The 19,491-nt window shown below is 34.0% G+C and overlaps 3 protein-coding genes across 4 annotated transcripts; 1 reads left to right on the top strand and 2 right to left on the bottom strand.

The window, feature by feature from the left end:
- The first annotated feature begins 521 nt into the window (after positions 1–521).
- LOC131655984 (NADH--cytochrome b5 reductase 1-like) lies at positions 522–2,914 on the top strand. The gene is made up of 9 exons (XM_058925776.1): positions 522–732; positions 916–1,057; positions 1,195–1,285; positions 1,394–1,471; positions 1,661–1,741; positions 1,852–1,941; positions 2,071–2,136; positions 2,303–2,389; positions 2,651–2,914. Exons 1-9 carry the CDS (start codon positions 624–626, stop codon positions 2,741–2,743), a joined length of 837 nt encoding a protein of 278 aa, XP_058781759.1. The 5' UTR covers positions 522–623; the 3' UTR covers positions 2,744–2,914.
- An 8,958-nt stretch (positions 2,915–11,872) lies between these two features.
- Positions 11,873–13,239, bottom strand: LOC131655983 (uncharacterized). The gene is made up of 5 exons (XM_058925775.1): positions 12,854–13,239; positions 12,713–12,777; positions 12,570–12,630; positions 12,339–12,485; positions 11,873–12,163 (listed from the first exon to the last, which is right to left on the bottom strand). The coding sequence occupies exons 1-5, from the start codon at positions 13,125–13,127 to the stop codon at positions 12,039–12,041; spliced, it is 672 nt and encodes a 223-aa protein (XP_058781758.1). The 5' UTR covers positions 13,128–13,239; the 3' UTR covers positions 11,873–12,038.
- Positions 13,240–13,894: 655 nt separating this feature from the next.
- Positions 13,895–18,372, bottom strand: LOC131661715 (phosphatidylglycerophosphate phosphatase 1, chloroplastic/mitochondrial-like). 2 transcript variants are annotated; one of them, XM_058931317.1, is made up of 7 exons: positions 18,201–18,372; positions 15,864–16,128; positions 14,993–15,758; positions 14,817–14,894; positions 14,580–14,653; positions 14,375–14,482; positions 13,895–14,275 (listed from the first exon to the last, which is right to left on the bottom strand). In XM_058931317.1, exons 2-7 carry the CDS (start codon positions 15,978–15,980, stop codon positions 14,162–14,164), a joined length of 1,257 nt encoding a protein of 418 aa, XP_058787300.1. In that variant the 5' UTR covers positions 15,981–16,128; positions 18,201–18,372; the 3' UTR covers positions 13,895–14,161. The 2 variants fall into 2 exon arrangements, with proteins under 2 accessions (XP_058787300.1, XP_058787301.1); XM_058931318.1 differs by lacking the exon at positions 15,864–16,128.
- Between the last annotated feature and the right edge of the window lie 1,119 nt (positions 18,373–19,491).

Below are 19,491 nucleotides of genomic sequence, written 5' to 3'. Positions count from 1 at the left end.
AACTTCGTCTTCAATCCTTAGCCAGACTGTGCACCTTCAAATGCAAGTTCAATCGTTTCTTCTAAATCGCCTTCGTGTATCTTCAGCTTAGGGTTCATTCGTATTGTACAATACAAAACATTTTAGTAGCTATATTGAGTCTTACATCCACGTCATCAAATAACATGCCAGTTTTCTACTTGAAAACTGTTTTTCGGCTTTGAATAACGTCCACTAACGAAAGGACAAACATGACAATATTTCAAAAGTTAAAAGACCAAATTGACAAAAACTAAACTAAAGAGCAATCTGAATTCAATGATGAATATAAGGAAGAAAGGGATATTTTTTTTCATTAATATAATACCAATTGAGACAAATTTTGTTTGACAAGTTTAGTGAGAGATTCTATTGGTACATAAAACAACCCAAAAACTTGGTGAGGAATAAATAAATAAATTAAAATAAATGAAAAGTAAAAGTGTAGAATTTTAGAGTGACGTGTGCATAATGCTCCCTTACAAACAGAGCAAACATTGATTCAATGAAAATGCCACCAATTTTAACCCAAAATACATACATACATATCCACTCTCTGCAAACAAAGAACCATTCTTCGTTGCAAAATCTCAGATCTCAAAATAATGGATTTTCTTCGGACTCAGAGGATCGAGGTGATAAGCATGGCAGTAGCTCTTGTTGCCATTGTTGGTGGTACCGCTTACTATTACTATCTCACCAAGAAACCTAAAGGTTCCGTTTTTCTCTTCTAGTTTTTTTTTTTTTTCTTTTTCGTTTTTATATTCAAATGGATTACTTATTCGTTCTAATTTATTTATGAAAAATGTCTGTGAGATTAATATGTATATCAAGTCACTGCCTTTGAAAAATGTATAAATTGAACATAATCACTAAAGTTTCTATATTTATTGGTAGGGTGCTTGGATCCTGAGAATTTCCAGGAATTTAAACTTGTCAAGCGCACTCAACTCAGTCATAATGTTGCCAAGTTCAGATTTGAACTTCCCGATTCAAGCTCCGTGTTGGGACTCCCCATTGGACAACATATCAGCTGCAGGTTTGCATTTTGCTTTTCTTCTTTTTTTTTCTCTTTTCCAATTCATTTCATAATGCCATTACTTAATTTCACTTTAGCATGATAACTTTTTGGGCAGTTATAATGCTTTCATTCTGAAAATATTTGTTTTCTTGTAGAGGGAAAGACAGTCTTGGCGAAGAAGTAATCAAACCATATACTCCAACAACATTGGATACTGATATTGGATACTTTGAATTGGTCGTAAAGGTTGTATATAATATCAGATATCACTAACTTGGGTTTTATAGTATTCTATTTTATAATTGTTAATAAATTTTCCGTTTTTTCTACCTCTATTGTTTTGTTAATAATTAGATGTATCCACAAGGAAGAATGTCTCATCACTTCAGTGAGATGCGTGAAGGTGATTACTTAGACGTGAAAGGACCAAAGGTTCGAATAATTCATTCCCTACCTAGATCATATTCTTATGTTATTCGAGTGGCTTTTAGTGTAGTTTGATCGTTACCCGATTAGAAAGTGAGATTTAGTTTGGTCAAAGTGAGATTTGGCATAGAAAACTCTTTATATTCTAAAAATATGTAATGCAAACTAATTTGTAATACACTTCAATGTCTTCAGGGACGCTTTAAGTACCAACCCAACCAAGTAAAAGTTTTTGGAATGATTGCTGGTGGCACCGGTATCACTCCAATGTTTCAGGTGTTGAATATGAAAAGGATTATTAAGCTTATGTGCCCTCCATTGATCTTTCATTATTTGCAATTTGAAACTTCGAATCCTTAATAATACATATATTATTTTGTGTTCAGGTTATAAGAGCTATACTAGAAAATCCACAGGATAAAACCTACATAAATTTGATATATGCCAATGTCACACGTGAGGACATTCTTCTAAAGGTGGATATTCTAAACGATTGTGGTGTGCGTCGTATTTTATTCTAGTTTTATGGAAAAATCATAAACTTAATTCATCCCCGGTCATTTTATGTTATTGTCTTTATACATCCTGCATGGTTCCTTTTGCAGCAAGAGTTGGATCTTTTGGCAGTTAAGTTTCCATATCGAATTAAAGTTTATTATGTTCTAAATCAGGTAATCAAACTCTTGTTCTTTACAGCAACTCAGTCAATTTAATAATAATATTCATTTTTCTTATGTGTCTCAAAGTAGCTATCCTAATTTTTAGTTGGAATTATTTTATCGACTTATATGAAATTCATCGTATTCTCATGTTGATTTTAAACACTATACTCTGCAGCCACCAGAGATATGGAATGCTGGAGTCGGATTCGTAACCAAGGAAATGATCCAAAAACGCTTCCCTGCACCAGCATCCAATATTAAGGTCATTTTTGCATTCCATGTTAATCTTCCACTCTCAAACCTCGATTTCCAGCAGCTAAAATTTTCTACAGTCACCATAGTTAGTTCATCTAAGCCGTCGTGTTGAGATTAAACGGTTCAAATCTTGTTTTTACTAATCGAGAGCTTATTGTTTCAACTATTTGATCTTGATCAACGGTTGAGATCACTTACTGTGTTGAGATCACTTATCTTACACATTTAAATGAGAAAATGTCGACTAAATCAAATATTTCTTTTACAGATATTAAGGTGTGGACCACCTCCCATGAACAAGGCTATGGCTGCTCACCTTGAAGAACTTGGTTACACCTCTGACATGCAGTTTCAGTTTTAATTCTTTGATAAAGCTATACCCCGTCACTTAGTCCAATGTCAATATTCAGACATATTTGGACAGAATAAATGCCAATATTATATTTCAATATCATGAATTTTGATTTTCAACTGATAAAATATGTCAAATAATTTTTAATTCTTGTAGTGAAATTCTACCATTCATTCAGAAGTATCATAATTTAGATAGGTTTTAAGATGTTTGGAATGTACTTTTAAGTTACTACTAGAGAATGATTCAAGTTATATATTGCTCCACACTATTTAAAAACTTATAAATCATAAAGGATTCGTCAATAAAAACAATATTTGTTGTGCTTACATGAACTTTTATTATATACTAGTATTTATTCTCTGAATTTGACATTTTTAAACAATAACAAATTCAGTCTTCATTTTATTAGCAAGTTTATAAATACTATTTCTACAACTACATCAGTACACATGTGGTTTTTTTCATATTGAAACATGAAGGCAAAGTTAATTACGCTGTAGTTAATTATTTTTAAGTTGTAATTCAGTTAAGAATTTGGGTAAATTTGTTATTTGTTATTAAAATAACAATCTTGTGTAGCATCTTATAGTTGCTTATGGTACAAGAAACACCATTTTGTATGTAATAGATAATTATTGATGATCCAATTAATGAGAAAATCTAATATGAATAATCTATTTATGATTTTTTAATATGATATCACAGCAAAACCAGGAAATTTCATCTTCTTCTCTTTCAATTTTCTTCATTCATCCTTTGTTGTTTTTTTTTTCTTCTTTCATCCTTTGTTGTTTTTTTTTCTTCTTCATTCATCCTTTGTTCTTGATATGCTTGCAGTTGTTCTTCTTTGTTTCTTATTAGTGCATATGTTCTTCATTGTTTCTTATTAGTGTTTATTGTTTATGTATCATCACCTTCATTGATGCAACATGCCTCTGCGTGAAGCACCTCAAAGTCATCAAATTACCAAATCAACTTATTATGTTCATCCTAGTGAAGGTTTGAATACAATCGATGTTAATCTAAAGTTAGATGGTTCAAATTATTTAGCTTGGAGAAAACTATGAAACAAGTTTTGGGAATCAAGAACAAGTTGAAGTTTATCGATGGATCCATTGAAACTCTTGCACCTGATGATGTGAATCATGTTCAACAGAAACGGTGTAACCATCTCATTCACTCATGGATCATCAACTCTGTCTCATATCAAATTACTTCAACCATCAATTTTCATGAAATTCTTTGGATATATGGAATGATCTTTATGAAGATTCTCAAAAGTTGATTGAGTTAGAACTGTTATTCTTCGTTCTTCCAGAACAACCTCAAGCAAAATTCAAGACTAGTCGTGTAATATTTACTTGAATTGAAAAGCTTAAGGGAAGAACTCAATTCCCATCAACCTCTACCTGTTAATGAATGACATTTTTTCTGTCGTAAAAACTCATGTTCTACTCGTGGATCTTTTACCATCTATTAACCGGATATATTCACTAGTGATTCAAGAAGAAGAAGATCATAAGAATTTGATGCAAATTGAAGATTATTTTATTTTGATTAATGACGCACAAAGACCCGATTTCAAGAACAAAGCAAATTCCACAATTCTAAGAATTCAAACAGGGTTTGCACCTTTAGCCACAAAAGTGGTCATATCATAGATTTCTGCTATAAAAAACATGGACACCCTAATTCCAATAAACACAATTCTGCTATGAGTGTAGGTTAGATGGATGAAAATGAAACATCCTAACCAGTTGATGAAACATTGATGACTTCGTCTACAAGTAACAATGCTCCCATTTATCAAGCTCAATATGATTAACTTGTGAACTTGCTCTAACAAGAAAATTTGGCCAATTCAGTTCACGCTTTACCCACAAATCAAATTTCAGCAAGTCATTCACTTGTAGAATCTACATCAAGTATATTATGTAATAGCATCTCTAAACCAGTTAGTCAAAAAATATTCACGGATTTTGAACTATGGAGCCAATGATCATGTGTGTTCATCCTAGTCCTCCTTAGAGACTCAAATATCCAACTGAATGGATATTCTAATGCCGAGTGTGCAGGATGTCTTGATACACAAATATCTATACGACAATTATTCTTCCTCGACAAGTCATTGATATCATGGAGAAGTAAGAAACAATTAACAATCTCAAGATCCTCATTAGAGTTAAAGTATCAAGCACTAGCAAATACAACATTTGTGAACTATAAGAACCCAAAGTCAAAAATATTAACATTATTCTTGTGGATTAAAGAGTTCAAAACCCGATGACATTAATGTTCATTATTTAATAAGAGTACATAACCTTCCCCTATAACATTGGAGTATTAAGCATCCAATGTTACTAGTAGCTGTATCATGAACTACTTCGCTATATTAACATCTTTCTACACAAGGTATAGACAGTGGCGGAGCCAGGATAAAAAAGTTAGGGTGACCGATAAAATATTAATGTTCATTATTTAATAAGAGTACATAACCTTCCCCTATAACATTGGAGTATTAAGCATCCAATGTTACTAGTAGCTATATCATGAACTACTTCGCTATATTAACATCTTTCTACACAAGGTATAGACAGTGGCGGAGCCAGGATAAAAAAATTAGGGTGGCCGATAAAATATTTAAATTATAAGAAAATATTAACAAGACATATATATATATATATATATATATATATATATATATATATATATATATATATATATATATATATATATATATATATATATATATATATATATATATATATATATATATATATATATATATATATATATATATATATATATACATATCAATTTTTTTTGTCTACTATAATAAAATTAATCAAAATAGTTTTTTTAAATAGAAGATGTACAATTTCAATCTTAAAATAAAATTTTAAAATTAAAAATTTACATTGTCACCAAAATAAAGTCTTGAAACTAAAAAATTAGAATCAAATTTGGCTAAGGCCGTTTGCCTCTCTTTTTTTTTTAAAAAACTCAAAATATCATTAAAATAAAAGAGGAAAACATGTTACACAAGGGGGACCAAGCCAAGACCCCTTAATAGCAAAGGCGAAGCCTAGAGGTACCTTCCTTGTCTAAGAGGTAATCTTTAACTATAACAGAATGCACAGATGAAAACCAAGAGAATCTACCAATGGACAATCCTAAATTAGCGAGGAAGTCAGCACAAAAATTGGCTTCTCTATACACATGAGAGATCATAAAGTCAATCGTGCGAGTATACGTAATACATCAAAGCCAACGAGATCTAATCTTCCAAGGGATCATGTTTAAATCAGAAAATGATTTAACTACAAATATGCAATCGGATTCCAACCAAAGCTTCTTAAAACCCAATTGTTTTGCTTTTTCCATGGCAACAATCGCTGCAAGTAACTCGGCCAGGGCTGCATCACCTTCCCCCATGAAATGGCAGAAACTTCCCATATGAATAGCATCCTCATTACGGAAGATGCCACCACACATAATTAATGACGTTGAGCCTCTAGCAAGACCATCCACATTTACCTTAATCCATCTTTTTGGGGGAGGACTCCAAAAAACATCAATAGTACGTAAAGTCTTGCTAGGAGTAATAGAAACATCAAAGCCTTTAAGAATAGAAAAGCCTCTAAATTATGAACCAAATTAACTACTTGTATTTTTTATTATTATTATTTTAAAAATACTCGAATATATCTTTTGTAAAAAAGATTGATACAATTAATAAATTTGTAGAATCTACTAATGAAATCCGCTTGTTAAAATAGATTTTATTAATTTTTCATTTTTATCAATTTTTTATATATTATAAATTTTTCACTAAACATAATATTATTTGAATATATTACAAAAATTTAAAATATTGCATATAGAGTTTAAAGGTAGTGCACTGACAGTGTAAATTAATTTTACACATAAATGCAATCAAAATTCTTATCCTTGCCATGTCATATTAGTTTTTTTAAATTAAAATTATGTTTTAATTGGATACATGGTTGTGATTGGTTTACAGTGTAAAAATATTTTACACTGTAAGTGCATATCTCTTTTTCTCATTGTATATAATATTAAATTTGTTGACAATTAAAATAATTTTATAAATTTATTTTTAAAAAGAAAAATAATAATATTCAACTTATGTTTTATAAATTATAAAAAATATAATTAAAAATATTAGTTAAAAAATAATACTTAATTTAGTTGAATAATTGAAGAGATAGTTTTTTTTATGCAGAGAGAGGTTTTTCTAGGTTGTAGACTGAATAACTTGTAGACTAAATGAATGAACTAGAAAGCGAGCATGATATGAGGGACCACGACATTAGACTCCAATATCATTACTACATAAAACTAGTGTTTCTTAAATTCATTTATTCAGTTTGGGTATGTTTGGATATCACGAAATGAACGGAGCGGAATGGAATGGAGCGGAGTGGAACGGAGCAGAACGAATGTACCATTCCATTGTTTGGAAATTTTAGAACGGAATAAGACAAATTATTCATTCTGCCCAAATCGAAGGGGAAGGAATATGGTGGTATGTGATGGAATGGAATCCATACCACTCCTTTCCGCTCCGCTCCATCCGTTTTTAAATTATCCAAACAACGGAATATCATTTTATTTCATTCCATTCCGCTCCGCTCCATCCGATTCCATCAATCCAAACAAAGCCTTAGTGTTTCTTAAATCATTCATAATAGTACATAATAAATACCAGTAGCTTTTTCTTTTAAAGTAACCTTTTGATAAGTGCCAAAATGTCGATATTTTGAGTATATAATTGTGGCACTTATCAATTCTATTCGTATAGTTTTGTAATAAAATCCCGACTTTTATGTAAATATTAGCATAATTGAGTTTTGATTCATTTTATGTACCGTTTAATAGTTTTTCCTTTGTTTTTAAAGGTATTTATGCTTATCGGAGCCTCGAGGAATAAAGTGTAGAAGGCACAGCTTCGATTGCGCAATTTTGGAGCTAATAAGCAAAACTATGCAGGCCAGTCCGCTAAGCGGCCGTCCAGCGCGCTTTCCAGAGGAGAACCGTATTTTTGGGTCCGCTTAGCGGAGGTCAGCCCGCTCAGCGAGCTTACGTGTACAGCTGAAGATATTTTGTGAATAAAGGTGGTCCGCTCAGCGAAACCAATTAGTCCGCTTAGCGACCATAGCAGATTTTGCTTTTATATTCTTTCATTTGACACATTCTAGGTTATGGTTTTGGGAGAGTTTTAGTCCCAACTCCATCATTTTCATTATTAGATCAAGATTAGCTTAGAAAACAACACAGAGTCATGCACTTGGAAGATCGGAGGTGGATTTCTCATCAACAGGAGCTGACAACCCGCGAGATGTTTGGTTTATCTCTTCTATTATTTGTGTATTTCTTTTGTGTTGGGTTTATTTGTATAGTCACTCGAATCTTATGTATATTTACCGATTATAATGTTATGTTTAACTTGCTTTACAAATCTGTGCTGATGTTGTTCTGGATTTTTGCTCTATGTTGGGGATTTTGGTTGCTTTAGAGATAAACTTCTTGAATCCTTATCTAGGATGATAATCTGTTGGTTCTGAACTCTAGAGATAGATTTAGAGCTAGCATTCACTGTGGGTATCTGTACTTAATGCATTCGTGTTTGAGCGGCGCGCGAGAGATCGCCGACGCGAGAATACAGATGTTCTCGCGACTTCGTGTTAGAGATAACCTTGGTTGTGAGTTAATCTCGTTTGTGCTCCAGAGATGGACGCTTATGTGAGAGGTACGTGATAACATGGATGAGTATCGTAGGTTGGGTATAATGGGTCGGTAAGTGTACGTTTGTGAAGAGTGAATATATTTACATTCCTGATAAGTTATTTCTCTTCTAAGAATGTGTTTATTCTTTTCCTGTCTATATCTTTGTTTACTTTTTGCTCATTCAATCCAAAGTTCAAAACCGTAGAAACTGTTGAATGACATCTCTCCATCTCTGAGGACGATAATTCCCAGATCAATATTTCCAAATCTTTTTTTTGTTGCTTGCCCTATATTGCATTCAACACCTTTGTCTATAAATTGTTTTTTAAAAAGTAATGGGGTGGCCCTGGCCTTCCCCTGCCACCCCTAGCTCCGCCACTGGGTATAGAAACTCATATCTTTCTCTTGATGAAGCTACTAGTAACTGTATCATGAACTACTTCGCTTTTATTTTGGTTGATATTGACTTTTCAAGCCATATTTGATAAAGACACTCCATTCATTCTGTAGTCATTATAAAAACAGTGGTCATAATGTGGAAATTTGCAAAAATTTGAAACCACAAAAATAAAGTTGCTAAGATAAGCAATGAGCATAAGAAGTTGGTCGCAAATGAAAACTCGTAAGAGTAATTGTTGAGGAGTTCTGGTTCTGATAGTAAGGTTCAAATGTGTCAATGGGACAAACATTCATGGTTAAAAGAGACCTTGACACCACATATTCACCAAAAACCTTAAGGCAATGGGGGTACGGATCACCACTCTTATAAACACAACATTTGCTCCATTTCTAGTCGATGTAGGACTTCTAGCACAACTTTCACACTTGAAACTCAACAATCTCCCCCATAAGTGTGAGTCATCCACATCACTAGCCTTGATCCACACTAGAATTCACCTACACTCCCCCACCGAGCCTTAGAGACGGCTTCAAGTCATACAAAGACCTCTTTAATTTGCAAACAAGTTTTCCATATCTAGTATCACAGAATCCCTCTGGATACCATGTAGATTTGCATTCTATAACACCATTTTGACGTGGTGTCTTCCTCACACAAAAGTGTCTCAGGATTCCATTCTCCTCACAAAAATGTATGAATTTTTTATCAGTATATTCAGTTCCATTATTAGACCGCAAATACTTTATTTTTCTCCCTGTCTGGTTCTCAACCTTTACCTTCCACAGTTTGAACTTGGCAAAGACCTCATATATATATATATATATATATATATATATATATATATATATATATATATATATATATATATATATATATATTTCATAAAATAAACCTAGACCATACAAAAAATAATTAGTGAATGTCACAAAGTACCTGGAACCGTCAACATAGGGCTCTTTTGAAAGGCTCCAAGACATTAGAATGTACATATTTTAATATTTCCTTGATCTTGTGTTGCCCGGTCTTGAAATGAACTCTACACTATTTTCCAAGAACACAATACTTACACAAACCAATTGTGTAACGACGGACACCCTTCAACAAATTCCTTTTATGTAGTTATATCATCCTATGTTCACTAAGATGACACAAACACACGTGCCACCGTTTGGTTACATCATTATCACTTTCAACAAATGCTAAACTGTGCCCCCCGAACACCTTATAAATGTTTCATGCAGTCCTCCTTTCTGTCATCACTGTCATTGAACCCTTGTTAACTCTCATGATGTCCATATATCCATATGACTAGAATGAATAACCATTCCCTTGAAGAGTACATAGAGAAATCAAATTCTTGCTCAATTTTGGAACATAACGCACCTTACTCAACGTGCGCACGTCACCATTATCCAAAACAATTTTAATTTTCCCCTTTTAAGTAATGGTACAAGTTTTATCATCACCTGGATAGATAAAACCAAAATCACCTAATTTAAAATAGTTGAACCATTCCCTGTGCGGTGTCATATAGTAAGAGCATCCAAAATCAAGGATCCATGTATTAATGCACTTTGCAGATGAAACGCAAACCAAATCCTCTTCACTATAGGAGCCATCAGTTGAGCTACTATTACCTAACTTGTTTTGACAATCCCTCTTCTAATGACCAATTTGCTCGCAACCATAATATTCTGTTGTTTTTCTGTCCTTGAACTTAAACATCTTTTTCCTTCTAGAACCCACTGCCTTACCCTCGGCTCTGCTACAGTCTTAACCTTCCTTCGCAAACAAACCTTCACCTGAGCTTCCTCCACATTCCTCTACACTTTGGCAACGTTATGCGTGTTGCAAATGAGTAGAAGAAATAGAATCCATTGTGATTGTTTCATTTTTGTATGTGCGAGTGGTCACCAAGTGTTCATAAGAGTTTGGTAAATAGCACAACAAAATAATGACTTTATCTTCATTGCCAACCTTCACACCAAGTCGTGTTAAATCAACGAGAATGTTGTTGAAGGCATTGATACGAGACTGTAAATCGCCTCCTTCCTAGATCTTCAAGCTATAGAGACGCAGCTTCACGAACAATTTGTTCATGAGCGTCTTGGACATGTACCGATTTTCTAATTTTTCCCAGACATCCTTCGAAGTGGTGAGCTCCAAGATACGATTCATCACATCATTAGAAACACAGAATCTTATCAAACCCATGACCTTCTTCATCTCGTTCCAATCAATGAATGTGATGTCTTTCAATTTCTTATCACAAAGCGCCTTCTGTAAACCTCAATGAGCCAAAAAATCATTAACCCTCCTTTCCCATTAACAGAAATTGCTCATTTCGTCTGTCAAATCGAGTCACTTCGAATTTTGCACCTCCATAATTAAGCGTCAACTGATACAAATTGTTATAACAGTACCGCGAATACATATTAGAGTAAATAGAAACACCCAAAAGCTTTGTTCGTACAGTTCACCCAAATTTTCTACGTCTGCGACAATAGAATAGCTATAATTTCCTTTGTTTATGTTTTGTGAAGTGCATTATATTTATGATTACAGTGTTACAAGTCATATATGTAATACGAGGTTTTAGTTTATCTAAAACCCTATTCTCTAGTTTCCCTCAACAAGCTATTCTCTCAACAACCTATAATTATCTCAACAATATGAATTATACTCTCACAATCCATAGTTATATTAACAACTCGTAATTATCTCAATAATATGAGTCATGTGAAGGAAGCTAATATTGAGCACACCCTTGCCAATATGATGGCTATCACTCAAACCGTTATTCTACACAAAATTAGAGAGGAGACTAACAACACTTTCACTTTAAGATCCAGATCCAATGTGAATCAAAACCATGAATTTTTTAAAAATTGTTTGGTGATATTCAAAAGACTAGAAAGTATAACAAGAAAATATACATAAAATGTGATGATATAACCCATTCTAAAGTGGGCAAACATTCAAAATCTTGTCAAAGTGCAAATTTATCTTTTCTTATTGTTTGGCAGTGACAACATTGAGCAGAACAGCAACTATCAACCTTAGAAAATGTTTTGTATCAAAACAGCATTGCGAAACAATGCAAATACCTTAACTATACAAAACAACGTACTTTGCATTACAACTACAAGCTCAACTTGTTTCAGTAATATCAGATTTGTCACCATTGTCTGATTCACCTTCTGCTTCTCCAGTTGTATCTGCAGCCTTCTCTTCTTTTATCTTTGACACGCGGAACATAGCCAAATTTGTATCCCCTAACAAAGTTTAAATAAGCTAAATTTTTAATAATTCATAAAAGATCATCAACTTAACCAGTTAAAAAACCTGAGTTGAAAATCTCTTTTGGAATATGGGGACTTATAATGCACAAATAGAAATATGGTATAACATTAAAACGTTCCATACATAAAAAGAGAGTTAGAATAGTACCAAAAGTAATAAAACTCCCGGGAGATACAGCGGTAACTACTCCAGGTTTCAGTCGTATCTCATTAACGTATGTCCCATTGGTGCTATCCAAATCCATAACTAGAAGATTGTCTTCTTTTTTTCGAATGCGTGCATGCGCACCCGACACTGCCAGTATAAAAGAAATTACACTTGTAATTTAGGAAAAATAAGAAGGATAAAAAAAATCAAAATACATTGAAACTTATATACCTGTTGCAACTTGAATCACCAGATCAGCTTTCTCTGGAACACGTCCTACAGTGACTTCATTCTATATAATTCAAAAACAAACCAGTTAATCTGAAGCATACTCATACTCAGCTGCACAAATAATTGATTCTGAAATTACTTACAGAATTGATTTCATATGCACCTGGCATCGCAACCTTGTAGCCTATATGGCTTGTATCACCATCTCCTGTCAAATAGATACAGATTTTAAGTAGTTTTCAATTGTTATTTCTAGGTTATTGGTTTTAGAAAACGTAACTAACCAATTGGCTCAAGAATCCATCTTCCAGTAGCGTTTGTTGTTGGAGTTGTAGCCTCTGATGCATGAATAGCTCCCATTTTCCCCTTTTCTTTTGCTATGGGATTTATAACACCACCACCATGTTGCTGAAAAAGAAAGCATTGATGTGTTGATGAATTGAAAGCTAGTGAAGAGGCTTTAGAGTGTAATGAAAGTGGTGAATTTGATGAAGAGACAGAGTAGGTTTGAGACTTGGGAATTTTCGTTAGGTAGAGAGATTTTGTTATGCCTTCCATTGCTGCTAGAATTGTTTGATTAGTGACTGAGAAATGAAATGGAGTTGTTTGCTTTTGGTTGCATGGGAGATGGACTTGTCACTTGAGTATGTGGCAGGCATTTAATGATTCACTAGATATTGGATAACTATATCTTCATATCTCTAACTTGTTTATGTCCTTTTTTTTTTCAAACTAAATGTTTTATTTGGTTGCATAGTGAAAACCATATAGTTTATTTTTCTTATTAAAGAATTCATTATTCTACATAATAATAATATGGATGTGGATTTGGTCATTGGTTTAACTTGGAACACACAAAATTGATTATGGATTCGTAAGATTGATTTTGATAATGTTTAATTGTTCTTAAGTAAAATTGATTTCGTCTCTAAAATTATTCTCCTTTAAAATTAAATGCATGATTGGTTATGCGTTAAAAGAAATTAATTTTAAATGAATTAATTCTAGACAATTTATGTTAGGATAAGTTTCCGTAGTAGGGATAAACAAACACTTTCAAAAGACAAACCAAAATCATTTCAAAATCAATTTTAGACCTCTATAATTGTTTTTTCCACTTCCAAGAGCTAAACCTAAATCTAGTATGAATATATAGAATTGACTATATGCTATTGTTTAGTTTTTGTGCCGCAAATTTGATACCTTAATTGAAAGGACAAAATGATCATTTTTTTTTCTTCTTCAATTGCTTTTAATTAAAACGGGACCTTCGCTGGTAGACAGTAGGATTAATCATCTTATTAATTAGTCGCAAAGCCCGATACTAAAATTTAAAAAATAAATAAATTATATTGTACATTCAAAAACTAATTTCCTGATATTTCTTATACCTGCATCTTAAGGAAACACGGATTAAGTAAGAGGAGATACCTTAACTTACCAAAAAGACAGGTTGGAAGGTGAGGGATACATTACCAGTTTTGTAAAGGGAAAAAAAAACTAAATAATTTAACAAAAATTCACTTGTATGCATTACTAAAGGGCTGCATTTTGATAACCCAAAAAATTAGTGTCTTTTGGAGACAAGTCTATCAAGGACGTGGCTCTTTGACACAATGTCTGGGATCTGGCAATAGCTTCTGCTCAGGGGGCTTCAATCCTTTTCTAGACCAGTAATTTACAAATGTAGTTTCTAGCTTCCTCACCTATCATCACAATCATCAAAACATTACTTATCAGAAAATCAAGTTGAAGTGTTGAACATTTGTAGCACCCAAAAAAGAAAATGAATATGAAGTACATACCTGCTTAACAATAAATGGCTCCTCGGAAAGACTCAATGGCTCTGTCAAAATAGTAAGAAATCCATTTCGATTGCCATAAACAATGTCAGTGAAGGGACGATCACCCACCTGCATTTGAATATTTATGATTTAACATAAACCTGAATCAAACTACATAATAAATATCTAATCTAATAGAAGATAAACAATACATATTCATATTTACCATGATTAACTGTGATGAATCACAGCCAAAATGCTTTTCAACTTCTTCAGCTGTGCCACCTGGCTTTTTCACTCCTGCACCAGCATACATACACATATCAACAATAATCGCAGAGTTAATTCTCCTTTGGAATTTTCACAAATCCTAGTATTTTTACACAAGTTTAAGATAACGTTTATTTTCAAGATGAAACAAACATTATAGTGTAAATTCTAAGCAGAAAAAGGCACCACTCACTGTGTCTGATGACTTTAATTCCAATTGCACTCTCAAGATTCCTAGCTTTTGAACCATCATGGTCATACTCGCGAAGTCCTGATTTACAATATCAACGTATCAGCACAAAACATGCTGTATGACTACATGAATAACAACTACTGCTATAATTTCGAAATGCTCCATGTTAGAATTACCAGCTGAGTTACTGAATACAGCAATATCTGGACCGAACTCTGATTTACAACTTTCCAGTGAAGACTCGAGCAGAGGCCACAGCATTAAAGAGTAGGGTGCTGTAATAGTATTATCTTTGTCAAAGACAACACCCTTAAATCCCTTTCTACGTAGAGCAGCCCAGTCAATGTATCTTATATCACGAACTGAAATATGGGGCACAGCCAAATGTGGGTCTTTTAAGATCACCATAGTTGAACAAAGAATGCCCTCAAAGTTGATGCTTTGGCCGAATGCCGCTTTCAAATCTGCCCACCACATCTTAGTGAAAAGTGCACTTTGTTTGTCGCTTTCCTTGAATTCCCTTTGTCTGTCTACTTGATGTTGACTATGGTTTCTGGATTCTGGATTTTGATTACCGGTATCTTCTGAGTCAGCAAGTGAGAAGAATTTAATAAGGAATAGGTGTCTGTCGTCCTGATTTGAATTGGAATTGTAACTAGAACTGTAATTGCTTTCTATCCCGTTGCAGCAACTGTATGTCTGAGGAAGACTTGGACCGTAGAAGTTTCTGAGAGGGATTTGGTTATCTGCATTGGCAAGTGATAGAGTGGTGAGTTTTCTCTTTTGTCGGGTATGATGATGGACATTAAGATGGCTGGGAATGCGGTACGAGCAACTGGGAAGCTGAGCAGCAGCACTAGTAGACAGCATTTTTTTAAATAGTTTTTCTTGCTTAATTAATGCTTGACCACATGTTGCTACAGCTGTATGCTTCAATGATCTCTATTTATAATAATAATGATAAGTATAGTTAGACATATTAAGATTAAACAAATTTGAATGTTGGTATCAATGAAAGTATAGTGAGAATTAGCAGTATCATCTTACATAAAATAATATGTACAGATGAGCATTTGAAAGTGAAAAGACTAACACGTATACCCGAACCAAAAGGAAATAGGAATAAGATATTAATTGATACAGAGTCTTCTCATCGAAAAACATTTCAGCCTAGCTTAGTGTTGTTGCCATTCATTGCTTCTTTGTCCAGTTGTTGCAAACAATTTTGAATGTTTATAAGCAGAGCATGCAACCGTAATCTCAAGAACGCAGAACTAAAGCACATGCCACAGGGTCAAGTAGTAGTACGGATCTTCATCATTGATTAATATTAGTCATCACCAAAAATCAATTATGGGTTTATAATGATGCAGAAGCGAAAAGATAACTTTACAAATACTCACACACTAATATGCTCCATTTACTATCACCTATTTATCTTCACTGTGAACTAAAAAAATCATGGAATGACAAACAACCCACATGGGAAATCATATCTCAATACTAACGTATCAAGTAACTTATCCTGTATCAGAAAAATAAATTTTGCAGAAAATTTAGTCACGTGCTCAGATTCTGAGAATGCCTGAACTAAATACTGCACCAACTTTAAAATAAATACACAAAACGTTGACATGTTACTGTCAGAATAAGAAGAATAAAAGGGCAGTCCAGGTAAGAATCAAATAAGAGGACGGATGCGAGTCCTCTAACGTTTGGGCGGGAACTGCACCCTACCTTTCAATCCATTTTGTCCTTTAGATGAATCGTAACGCTAATATTATGACACATCCAAGAAAACATCAGAAGAAAAAAGAGAAAACAAGACACCCTTATGTTTTCTCGTCATTCCGTCTTGCCGCGACAGCTGCCTTAGACCGTCGTCGTCCCAACACTGCTAGCCACAACTGTTGTCTCCCCATCATTCACCGTCATTGCAACTATGCCCGTTTACATGATTGCAAAATGATCTCATTACTTCAGTCAAAGAATAAACTAGAGACTAACAGATAAGAAGAGGGGGAAGAAAAATTCTAAGAACCGGGTTGTCAAAATTTGCAGGTTCTAAAACTGAATGGAGAACTCAGGGGATGTAATAGAAGGTTCCAAAACAAAAATTGTGACAGGAAAATAAAAATATTATCAATACTTCATCTCTTTCTTTCCCCTTTTCTTCCATTTCATTTGAATCTTAGCTCTGCTCAATGTTACCATTTCAATTTGAATGACTATGGAGAGTTTTGACACACTTTGCCCAAATTGGTTTGGTGCTTGTTGTTGGAAGCAGAACAAAGTTCAGGTCCAGTGCACAAAAATGAAAATGACATCAAGAACACTATGAAGATGATTTTGCGATATCGACAAACCACCAAGTGGCAACGAGGATGGCTAGTGGAGAGACGATAGTAATTGGAGACAGTTGACGGCGATATCGTTTACAAAGGCGGCGTGGCGGTCAAGTAGAGAGGATGTCAACATGCATGGCTTACTTGGTTTCTGCTGTGTTTGATGTTTTGTTGGCCACGTGTCATAATATTGGTGTTCTGATTGATCTAGAGGACAAAATTGATTGAATGGTAGGGTGCAGTTCCCGCCCAAACGTTAGAGGATCCGCATCTATAAGAAGACACTATCCTGCAACGAAGGTTACTAAAACATTATGCACCCACCCTTACCTATCAAACAGTAACAAACAAAAGTTTTTTCCCATTAGGTGAGGACTTTTTTCGCGAATTTAATGACATGTGCCCTCATAATGTCGTTTCATGTTTTAAGTTCAAAAATAGATCATTTTCCTCTATATCTCTCTTAGTGGCTTAACCAATAACAGTTTTCTTCACATCTCTTTATCTCTCAGTCTCACTATTGAATTATTCTCCATCTGATTTCGTAGTGCAGACTTTACGGTTTTTCTTCATGTTGAAACCACACAAGACTAGGTTCAACAATTGTTTCTACTAAAGAAACAAAGCCAATTTTCCCTAAACTAATTATGAGTTCGCCGTGATTCTGCCAACCTCATCGTCAATCCAAACACGCAATAAGTGAAATTCAATCCCTAAAAGCAATAATTAGTAAACAAAATCAATTAAATTTCACTCCCCCTTTAAAATAATCCTATAAAATACAGAATCAGAACAAGCAATTATAATTGTTGTATGTTGATAGAGTCAGAATTGAAAGGAAACTAGAAAATAATAATAATAGGAGTTGGTTGTTTGGTGTTTTAGAATTGTTATTTTAACAATAAATTAAGTTATAAAAAGATAGGGTGAATACGAAATACATATAACCGCGTCAAAAATGAGAAAATGCAGGAATGAAAGCGTGAAAAATATCGAATAATTATGATGTAAATTGGAAAGTTAAAGAGAGAGAACTCACTGGAAGGGAAATGATGAATGAGTTATGGATGAGGAAAAGGGAATCGTGAAAAAGTGATTGAGAGAGTGAGTGAGTGGTTTTTGCCGCCGCTGCAGTGGGTTGTTTTCAATCGAAGGACGAGTGAGAAATATTTGAAGCTGGGTAACGTTTATGCATAAGATAGGGGTGGAGAGTGGAGTGGACCTATTTTGTTTCTTACTTTTATTTCATTCCATTCATCAATCAACACGTTTTTTACCGGATTCTCTAGGTTACTTTTATATTTTAGAGGAGTGCTAGCAACACTCTCTTTTCAACACTCTCTCCAACACTCACTTTCTTATTGGTTGAAACATGTGTGGGCCCCTCACTTTGGAAATGGATCCCACATAAAGTGGTAGGACCCACACATGTTTCAACCAATAAGAAAGTGAGTGTTGGAGAGAGTGTTGAAAAGAGAGTGTTGCTAGCATTTCTCTTATATTTTATTTTACTTCATTGATTTCGTCTCTAATAATTAAGAGGCTTTGTCCTAATTTTTTAAATTCGGGGTTATAATTAAAGGAGAAGACGATAATAACTTTACTCGCATGAAACACAAATTTTAAATTTTATAGGCAATATTGGAAATTTCAAGTGCATATAAAAAATTCTTGGTAACATATTGGAAAAGTGGGAATTGCCAGAAGATTTTCCTGAAAATTTTAACTTTTTCAAAAGAATATATCAGAAATTGTGAAAATTCCGAGAATATTTATTAAAAATTTTGAAATTTTCGGAGTGTTTTTCGACCATGTATACTAGAAATTTTAAAAAAATTTATTGCACAAATTTTTTTTAAAATTTTCGAAAATTTTAAAATTTCCAATACAATCTTCTTACTCTAATTTTTTTTCATTTTTCAGTGAGAACTAGGGGATGGACAACACCATTACTGTCAGAGTCACTGATAAAGCGATAGCCCATGCTAGGATTGCTGAGGCAGAGTCTCCCCAACTACGGGCTGGATGAGTTGCTCCGACCAGCTTGCACTAGAAATGGATGGCTGAGCAAGCGCAAGGCCAATTCCACGCACCCGACGCCGAGCAACTAGAGTTTTTGTGGAGGTACCTGCTGTTGTGGAGGTTCCTGTTGCTGATGAGGTACCTCTTGCTGAGGAGGTTCTTGTTACTAAGGTTACTAATGAGGAGGTTGTTGAGGTTGGTGATGATGAGGTTCATGTGTCGGCTGAGCAAGTTCCTGTTGTTGATGAGGTAACTCTCACACCTCCTGTTGACGATGATGATACTCCTACTGATACAGACGCTACGAC

This window comes from Vicia villosa, linkage group LG3 (genome assembly GCF_029867415.1).
Source record: "Vicia villosa cultivar HV-30 ecotype Madison, WI linkage group LG3, Vvil1.0, whole genome shotgun sequence".
Classification (NCBI taxonomy): Eukaryota; Viridiplantae; Streptophyta; class Magnoliopsida; order Fabales; family Fabaceae; genus Vicia; species Vicia villosa.
The sequence above is the reverse complement of the archived record's forward strand: the minus strand, read 5'-3'. Positions and strand labels throughout refer to the sequence as shown.

Excerpts from the sequence above, each read along its gene's own strand:
- LOC131655984 (XM_058925776.1), top strand. The coding sequence starts at position 624 with ATGGATTTTCTTCGGACTCAGAGGATCGAGGTGATAAGCATGGCAGTA. Across the intron at positions 1,472-1,660 it reads TAGACGTGAAAGGACCAAAG|GGACGCTTTAAGTACCAACC; the intron begins GTTCGAATAATT and ends CAATGTCTTCAG. Across the intron at positions 2,137-2,302 it reads TTTATTATGTTCTAAATCAG|CCACCAGAGATATGGAATGC; the intron begins GTAATCAAACTC and ends TATACTCTGCAG.
- LOC131655983 (XM_058925775.1), bottom strand. The coding sequence starts at position 13,127 with ATGGAAGGCATAACAAAATCTCTCTACCTAACGAAAATTCCCAAGTCT. Across the intron at positions 12,486-12,569 it reads GGTGATTCAAGTTGCAACAG|TGTCGGGTGCGCATGCACGC; the intron begins GTATATAAGTTT and ends TTATACTGGCAG. Across the intron at positions 12,164-12,338 it reads CGGGAGTTTTATTACTTTTG|GGGATACAAATTTGGCTATG; the intron begins GTACTATTCTAA and ends AAACTTTGTTAG.
- LOC131661715 (XM_058931317.1), bottom strand. The coding sequence starts at position 15,980 with ATGTTTTTCGATGAGAAGACTCTGTATCAATTAATATCTTATTCCTAT. Across the intron at positions 14,895-14,992 it reads TGTATTCAGTAACTCAGCTG|GACTTCGCGAGTATGACCAT; the intron begins GTAATTCTAACA and ends ATTGTAAATCAG. Across the intron at positions 14,276-14,374 it reads AGCCATTTATTGTTAAGCAG|GTGAGGAAGCTAGAAACTAC; the intron begins GTATGTACTTCA and ends TTGTGATGATAG.